We start from the raw sequence: 10104 nt of genomic DNA on the forward strand, positions 1-10104 counted from the left end.
TAGTTTGATTATTTTTTGTCCTGATTACAGGCATTATAAATCACGGAACATACCGCCACCGCCCACACCATGCAGCACTGATTTGTGTGAAGATAGTGAGCCTTATGTATATACCAGATCAAATTACGGGCAAACAGAATATGATTCAGATCCCTATCCACCACCTCCAACACCACGAAGTCATTATTTCTCAGACAATTATGAGAGCTGTCCGCCCTCTCCATCAACAGAAAGGAGCTTTTTTAACCCTTATCCTCCTCCGCCGTCACCGGCAACGGATTCTCCATAGTTTCCATAGCAACTCCTACAAGAGATACACTTTGTTTCCAATGGTGCAGAATACTGAATTTCCTAGAAAGGACAGGTCCCTACTTATTTAAAGCGACATTGTTTCCATAGAGATAGTTACCATAGAAACGTTGGCTGTCGTACTTAATGGCCAATTACTTTTTTTTGCTGGTTGGTAACTGATGTTACCACGGCAACCTGTACAGAAAAGAAACTCTTGCATTTGTAATATAATAAGTGAAAAAGGAAAAAATTTTATTGTAATTTTCAATTCTATTACACAACTATGTAAAAATAAGTTGACTGCATGATGCGTTGTCATGCTGCCGTTGTACCAAAGGTAAAAATCATTTTTGTTGAATTTTATTTTATTTTATTATTTGTTTCATGTGGCATATTATTTTTGTCGTGATGTACAATAGCTGATCTTCTGTCTGTTCTGTTGTTTTTTTGGCTGCACACAGCATATATGTTATTTCATTTTGCATTCTCAAATCCCCAGTTGGTATAACTTTGCTCAATTTTTTTGTTAATTTTTTGACCGTTGAAAAATGCACCACGACTTAACCGAAAACAGTGCAACCATTCAAGTTAGCTGAATGACTGTCTGCTTGTCAGGATGGTAGTTACTATGTGTACTGGCTTGGTGTGTGTAAACAGTACGTTTAAAATATCAAAACCTTTGAATTGTTTGTCAATAAACAAACTGTGTAGTATACTGATTGACTTTGATCACTTGGCAATCATAGACACTTCAGAAATTTCAACAACATAAAGAAGTTGAGCAAAAATGATGAAAAAAATTTGTTGAAGTTACATCTCCTGGGGCTTTACCAAATCTTTTATATGACTTGAATTCTTCTCTGCTCTGCAGTCTTATAATGCTAATGATTATCAGCTTTTGACAGCTGTGATCCCCTCCCCTCCCACATAATTAACAATTGTGAACCCCCTCCCCCATTTCATTGACTGCTGTGATGTTACTACCAAACCAGAGTGACTGTAGCGTTTCAATGAGGGAGCATGACGTTTTTACATCTCATGCAACATTTTTTGTTACAAACTATACAAAGTAAATACTGGTACTGTTAGCATGCAATCATTTGCCGTAAAATAATACATTTGATCTCGTTCTCTGAAAAAATGAAACATTTTATGTGTGTACGCACTATCAGTGCCTGCATTTTGTTTACGTAATTCTCAACAAAAAAAATGTGTGAGATGTAAAAAAAAACCTGCTGCCTAAATAAATCTCTATAGTCACTGTAGTTTGGTAGTACTACAGATGTCATGTGACTAAGATTTGGCTTCCCAGATGGGTGTAAATGTCATCCTTGTGTGGGTAATGGTATTGGGATATCTTTTAGGGAAAAGGTTACAGTAACAAGTTGTGTGTCACAAGGAAGATACTGTAATATACAAATCACTGTAATTACAGGGGATTTCGTCTTTATTTGCAAATGTATTAAACGAAGTATCAAGACCAGTGAGACTGATCACAAGGTTTCATGTTGAGATAGACAATAAAGATAACACACAAACATCCCTTACACAGTGGCTGCTCTGTATTTTGTTACATTATGTATTTTGTCTTTTGTTATCATTAATGAAATACAGAGCAGACACTGTGAAAGGGATGTCTGTGTGTTATCTTTATTGTGTCTACAGAGCTGACACTGTGTAAGGGAAGTTTGTGTGTTATCTTTGTTGTGTCTACAGACCAGACACTGTGTAAGGGATGTTTTGTGTGTTAACCTTATTGTGTCTATCTCAACATGAATCCTTGTGATCAGTCTGACTGATCTTGATACATCATTTAATAACATTTGCAAGTTAAGATTAGATCTCTTGTAGGGTCTTGGTTGTTCACACTCTCTACTTGTGACAGACCCCTTTCAGTTGCCATAGCTGAGTGTACGGTAATGCTTTGTAGTGAATGCAAGATGACCTCATGCAGTGGTTGAGCCTCAACATGACCTCAAGTGAAATCACATGGCAGCAGTGTTGTTGGTAGTAGTTTGATTTATCTTCTAACAAAGGGCGGTTTCAAGAATTTCATCGCTTGATATCCGTGAGTTGATGGCGATGGAAATTAGGAATACTGTGATGAGAGACACTGACGGGTCTTTCACAGTTGTCATCTTGCACTCCCATCATTCAATCACTTTCGAGGCATTGCCCAGCACTCTGCCGGTGTGGCTGGAAAGGACAGCACCACCAGTGGTGAATGTGGGCAACAAAGCCTACCATGTTTGACACAGAGAGAAAGACACCTTGAGACAACACCACAGAGTTATCAGTCTGAGTGTATATATTGTGTTTATACACTGACAATCATAAAATACAGAAATTCTCAGATGTATATTTTTGAAAAGTTACCGAATCCTCTTATCGGTTGTGATATTTCCAAACGCGGGTTATGTTTTGCAAAGTTGTGATGAAAGTGATGTTTGAATTCTAGGAGAGGTACAGAGTGTTCATAGTCATATGTGGTGTATTCTAGTTTTCTAGTAGACATCACTTGGCAACACAGACTGTAATTTCTAAACTCCATTTCCATGACAACACTGTATATGAGATATTGTCATCCAGAGTATTGTGGGATCTCCTCATATCTAGTGGGTTTTGTACTAGTTCTGGTCATTCTAAAAAATCAATTCAGCGAAGTCAATATTGTATGTGATGTAGGACAAGTTAGAGACTCTCTAGATGTTGCTCAATTTTCAACACAAAACAACCTGTCTGTTTATTTATTCATTTAGATGTGAGGAAATCATGTCATAGGTATGTCAGTTGTGGAATGTGATATTTCAGTGTTGTAAAAATCTATTCTTCTAAATGTTCATACAAATACGCCAACATCATGTGACCATTGGTTTTCAGTTTAAAAATTAAAATACCAAGTCATTGAAGCAGTAGTGTATTTTCTAAGTCACAGGATAGGTTTGCATTTACATGAATTTACATTTACTGCATTTTTACCCGGTATTATAGAAAATTTGAACAATTATTACACATTCTGTTTCGTTTTGTGCTCAAACATCTCAGTAAATTAAATAAGACTGAAAAGAGACGGGTGACTTTAGGTAGATTCAATTGGTTCAAGTATATTATACTAAAACACAGATGCAAACACAGTTTATCAGTCAGTAACCATATATGGTGATAGTGTTGATCAATCCATACCCAGAAGGGGATTGTCTGTGATGATTGGTTGAACAGGATGACCATATAGGGTAGTAGTTTATGTCAAATTGTGCGGTATCACAGCATTACCATATATGGTGATGGTTTATGTCAAACTGTTTGCACTATCACAGCATTACCATATATGGTGATGGTTTATGTCAAACTGTTTGCACTATCACAGCATTACCATATATAGTGATGGTTTATGTCAAATTATTGCACTATCACAAAATGACCATATATGGTGTTGGCTTAACTCAACAATAGTATCACAGGATTACCTTATGTGGTGATAGTGTAGCCTTATCTTCTATTACATCATAGGATGACCATATATGATGATTTTAGTGGTTATAGTATAACTATATGTAATAACCTGGATGACAATATACCGAATTGAGAAATATCACACCAAGTATTAAAAACATGTCTGGTCACAGCTCATAAAACCGATAAGTTTTAAGCTCAAACTGACGCCAGCTTGATAGCAACAGATCCCGTAGATTGAAAAGAAATATGTATCTACCGTGTGGTTTGTCCACTGTGCTCCATTATGGCCCAAACACTGTATAATGAATCCCAACCTTGATGAATGTATTATACACATTGAAATATTCAGTTGTACTTAAACAGATCTCAGTAACGTTTTATGTGCAAGCATTGTTAAATTATCTTCGTTATATATCCTTGATATTGTTGGTTGACGTTTTTTTGCAGGAGACAACAGATTCTTGTTTATTTATTTATATTTGTTGACATAAACAGTGAAAATGTTTGTGTAGTCTGCATACAGTCCGTATTCTTCAACAACGAAGTGTAGTGTTGATTTGTTGTGCATGTCAGTTTGTTCAATGCTGAAAATGTCAATATGATGAATATTCATCAGGGCCGTCAAATATGAAGATTCAGACATCATTACCAAAAGTTCGTTTTACGTTTGCACTGTTCTTACATCTAAAACAGGAAGTGTTCACTAGAAGACTATGTAACATATACATATTACTTGTATGAACAAAACTGATCATTTGGCAAGTTCAGGCTGTTGTTTTACCTGATAAATAACAACACTTTTACTGCTGAATATTGCAGATTGTGATGGAGGAGTCTTGCTAACTGACTGAATGTAAACAAACTTGTCACCTCCATTACAACCATACTGTGTTGAGCAATAAAGGTACTGTCATCTAGCAAGTAAACCAGCATTCTGAACTCTCTAAATGATCTATCTACATAAGTTTACAAAAAAACTTAAATTCTACCAGATGATTGTTTGCCATGGTAATAATACTACTTATGTTATTGATGTAATTGAAATCTTCATCAGCAAGCCAGAATCTTTTCCAGATATACATTTGTAAATGCTCTTTTTGTAGCATTGCATTATTTATCACTATATATTAATATTGGTGCTCTGTTATTCTCCCCCAAGTCAATAATAACTGTTGAGATATGTACAACTTCCAAAACTACCAACTACTTTGTTATTTACAATAATACTCTGCCATGTTTTTGAGTCCACATTTACTTCTATCACAGAGTATAAATAGACACAGATGATACACAATGTTTGGCCCCATCAACTGACTAGTTATTGATGTTATTGTTCACCAAGTTTTCTGTAACACATAGCTGGTTCTAGACTGTATAATGTTGTTGTTCGTAGTGCAGTGATAATCTACGCTACTTGTACAGTGTAGTATTTGATAACAGCATCCCACTCAACAACTGTATTTGACAGTTGTACCCTGATATGTACAAGCACATATTACATTTCTGGCAAGTGTCCTCTTTCATTCAGTGTTTATAGGAAACCCCCCCCCCCCCCCCCAGTTATCACAATGACATGTAGACAAGTCAGTGTCGCAGTAAAATCTACACAATTCAGTATTCACAGAATCCTAGACCTCAAAGGACACTTCCCCAAATAGTGGTTAATTCGGTCAAAGAAAGCATAACCATCACATCTCAGAATTTAGATGTACAAAAGCATTATTAATCACTGTCATGTGTAAGTTAGTACTCAAAAGTGTTGAAGCATACAGACCAAGTAGTGTCATATTTGAATAACACCAACTCTAATTCAATAGCTATCACAAACCTATTTAAGACTTTTGTTGTGTTGTCACACTCGCAATGATTTTAAAAACCCTTGATGTGTATGTAACCTTTGTCTAAAAGACAACCATCATTTTTCCAGAGCAAGTTTTGAAATATTATTATTGAGATGTTACAACTGATCTGTATGGCTGAAGATCATGAACTTGATATAGTTATGCAATATAGAGCATGATCATTAGGTCTATGAATATTCATATTGTGCCAGAACCACTCATAGCTAGGCACTACCCTGAGATTTCAATATCATAAATATTCACATACTAATTAAATTAGCACATGGTTGTGCAGACAGTGCTTGGCCTGTGAGAACCATTCACACGAAATGATTATTGCCAAATTTAAATATCATGAATATTCCTACATTTGATTAACATAAATGAATACCAATTAGTGCTTGGTTGTGCTGTGAGAACCATTCACAGCAAGTGATTAGCATGACATTTAAATATCATGAATATTCATACATGTGATTAACATAATTATACCAATTAGCACTTTCTTGTGCAGTATATGAGTTGTTTGTTTGGGGTGGGTTGAGCCTATAGGGATAGGAATGGGCCTTTGTTACAAAACATTATATAATAAACATGGTCTGTATACGCTATAAAACTTTCAAAGAGCAACAAATCTGTTGATGCTGTTCATGTGAGAGATATTAATCTAACATATTTATCTGATCCCAAACACCTTTTTTCTCTGCCTAAAAACTACTGTCTCCACTTAACCAGATTTGTCAGCAGATTTTCACAGAATAAAGTTAATATTTAATTATAAAACAAACTATTGGTGACCATTGCAGTCTTGTTCAGTGCAGGAAATAATAAGGGGAGTGGCCGGGTGTGTGTGTGTGTGTGTGTGTGTGTGTGTGTGTGTGAGGGTGCAAGTTGTGTTTGATTGTGTGGGGATTTTGTTATTGATCAAATGTCAAGCAAGCATCAAACTTTGCATGATGCATTAACATGGCATACGCATCAGAAATAAACTTTATTCTTTTGCTGTTTCTTTTGAGCAATCTAGGTGAAAATCAAGGCATGAAATGAGGGGTCACCATACATATTTTATAAATAGAGCTCAAAATAATATGACAATATGACATTTTAGAATCCAACATGGCTGCTAACTAAAGATGCTGAACCCAAAATTTCTTTTACTATTTCAAAAGGGACCAGAAACAAGCTAAGTGGTGGTAGAACAGTATTTACACACACAGGCTCCTCATGCATGTATGCATACATACATACATACATACATACATACATACATACATACATACATACATACATACATACATACATACATACATACATACATACATACATACATACATACATACATACATACATACATACATACATACATACATACATACATACATACATACATACATACATACATACATACATACATACATACATACATAGAAAAACAGACATACATACATACATAGAAAAACAGACATGCATACATACATACATAATGCATGCATACATACATACATACATACACACATACATACATACATACATATATACATACATACATACATACATACATACATACATACATACATACATAGAAAAACAGACATGCATACATACATAGAAAAACACATGCATACATACATACATACATACATACATACATACATACATACATACATACATACATACATACATCATTAACACAGACTTTGTAAACAATTTGACCATATATCACTTGTTTTATTGCGTTTCATTAAAGGATTTCCTAACACATTAAAAAAAAAGTAAATAAAGGGTATGAGAAAATCCCAAAATTAAATGGATACTTTGCTAATTACATATGGCATATATTTAACTCCACTCTCAAGGAATACTGACAAAATACATGTGTTGCGATTGAGTCCTTGTTATATTAGTTTGAAGAATTTGTGCCATTCTGAAGCTAATTTTGGAGGAATTATTTTATTGCCAAATTAATGAAGTGTACTTGTATGGCATTGGTTTTAGTCATCTCCACTGATATACAATGTCAGGAATATTATGTGATTTGGATAATTATCTCTATTGGGATAAACTTTGCATAAATGACCTATGAACGCTTTTGAGCATGTAACCATAACCCCAGACGCATGTGGAAATCGGTATGTGCGCTTTCTACTCTCAAAGACCTACAAAAAAGCTAGGGTCCGACATAGCTTGTCCAGGGCAATTTATCAGTACACATGTTTGATAAGTATTATATCTGAAATAATTGTATCCATTTGTCCCGATGCACTCTCTCAAGCCAGAGCACAGATTTCTGTTGAAGCAACGAAATACCCCTTGGTGGTGCCGTGAAAGAGGTGCCGTCTTGGACGGTGCCGTAAAAGAGGCTGTGGTTTACGACCTCTTGGCGGTGCGTCGTGGACGGTGCCGTAAAAGAGGCTGTGGTTTACGACGATGTCCCAGTGGGGATACACCCATAGTATTTGACGAACTAGTTATTGGTGAAGGGTGAAGCATGTCATTTCTTTTAACGAACTGTGATTAGCAGATGTCATTTCAACTTCTTATCTTACAAGGATTCCATCGCAATACCTCATCAACAAAGGCTGTATCACTGAACCTGAGCAAATCCTATATAATATAAACTAAAATCTTATAAGAAATTAAAAATCAAAAGTGGCTATACTATGACTAAAAAATAACAAACGTAAAAATCTTCAGTGAATTGTGAAATATATAGACTGAAAATGTTCCCATATAATACCCGTTCTCATAGAGGTAAGAAAAAACACACCAAATATACTGTTTTGAAGTGAAATAAAGAAGGACCAAATATCAGCGACATACTTACTAATTATAACTCAGATCTCTGTTTGTTTTAAAGAATGAGGTATTCTCAACCCCATGGAGTGCAGAAAATGCATGTAAAAATGGTCGTTGGTGGCGCTTCGAGCATAACTTATGAGAATGCCATCAATAACTGTATTTCAATTACACAAATTGCAATGTTTTTTTTATTAAATGTTTCTTTCAATTCATATATCTGTTTTTCAATGGATGTTGTAATCTAATAGTAATCAGTGCTGTATGTATTTCTTAGAAAATATAGTTCTAACATTACATAATATAAAGATGTGGTTACTAAAGTAATTGTTTGAAATTGTCGTGAAAACCCACAGCGACTCACCGCTGGGCTCTCCTAATGGCTACAACAACGACCGAAAGGGGAGCGCCTCCAGCGGTGAGTTTGTGTAACGGAGCAAAGGCCAACACACGCAGGTGTCTTCCCCGGAAAATACAACGTTTCCAATATGCTGACAGATTTAACTAACCTAACGCAACTTTACTCATTCAGTTTAGAATAACGTCTCTGAAATATGTGTATAAAGTGTACAAAACTTTCTGATGCTATCTAGTAATGTATTATCCTACATTTACAAAATTCAACGAAATTTTCATTTTGTGTTGATCTCTTAGAATGTTATTATATTCACAAACTGCTGTGGAAGGTAAACAAAATGCAATTATTGCAAAAAATAATTATCTGAAAAGTAATATCACGATATCTAATGATTTAATTAATAAGGAATGTTTTATAGGGTTAGTAAAATAAACAGGGGACTGTTAGTTGATAACATTACAAGACATTTGTAGTTTTACGTCGTATGGGGCGCTATCTTAGAGATAATTATGTAACCATTGACTTTATCTCATGTAATTTCTCAAATTTGTAAGCAGCAAGGGAAATTAAAGAGATTGATAAAAAATATGTTTGATGACACAACATTTAAACCACGGCTGTTGACCTGTTGTTGTTGTTGTTGTTGTTGTTGTCGTCGTCGTCGTCGTCGTCGTCGTCGTCGTTGTTGTTGTTGTTGTTGTTGTTTTGCGACTTTTGTTGTTGGAGAATGTAAATCCACAGATTCAGCTAAACAAACAGTCTCAAGCAACACTAATGCGATGGCCCGGGATTGAAACATGACCCTTTAAATGGAAATATCACATAGAGCATTGTTTTTAAAAATCAATGTTTTGGGTATTATATCTGTAGTAAAAATTAACACTGATACACACTGGTTACCATGGGTTAAATAGACTTTGTGTATTGAGTCACTGGAGTAAAGTTGGTGTATACAATTATGTTTCTAACGTTGATTTAACCGTCTAGTGAGGTAAATGCAGCAGGTGGCAGCAACATTGCTGTTAACTTGTACTACAACAGAGAGTAAACAAGCTGCGCAGTAAGGCTGTAATTTTGGAGATTGTTACAGTTGCCAGGAATATCATGTCAATTAATATAATTGAGTACTTCGACAGCGATCAACGAATGAAATTTCGAGCAAAGGATTGTCAAAAGTGTGAATCTGTTTTGTAAAATTATGAAGTACATCCTATAAACCGGAAGGAATTGTATTTACTGCTATTTAATATACAATACATGTAAATCAATTTGCATGGCTACATCTTAGCAATTGTTAAAGCTAGACTACAAGTTTCATTCGGGGTGGGGTGGGGGGTAAATGAACGTGACTTCTTGGTGGAT

At 35.2% G+C, this 10104-nt stretch overlaps 1 protein-coding gene across 1 annotated transcript in view; it reads left to right on the top strand.

Moving 5' to 3' along the window:
- LOC144448712 (low-density lipoprotein receptor-related protein 6-like) overlaps positions 1-677 on the top strand; it is a 32270-nt gene extending 31593 nt beyond the window's left edge. Inside the window, exon 23 of the mRNA XM_078139010.1 lies at positions 31-677. Within this exon, the coding sequence (XP_077995136.1) occupies positions 31-289 (259 nt within the window). The 3' untranslated portion in view covers positions 290-677. The remainder of the gene's footprint in view (positions 1-30) is intronic.
- The last annotated feature ends 9427 nt before the right edge of the window (positions 678-10104 follow it).

The sequence above is a fragment of the Glandiceps talaboti genome, chromosome 17, assembly GCF_964340395.1.
Source record: "Glandiceps talaboti chromosome 17, keGlaTala1.1, whole genome shotgun sequence".
NCBI classification, from domain to species: domain Eukaryota; kingdom Metazoa; phylum Hemichordata; class Enteropneusta; family Spengelidae; genus Glandiceps; species Glandiceps talaboti.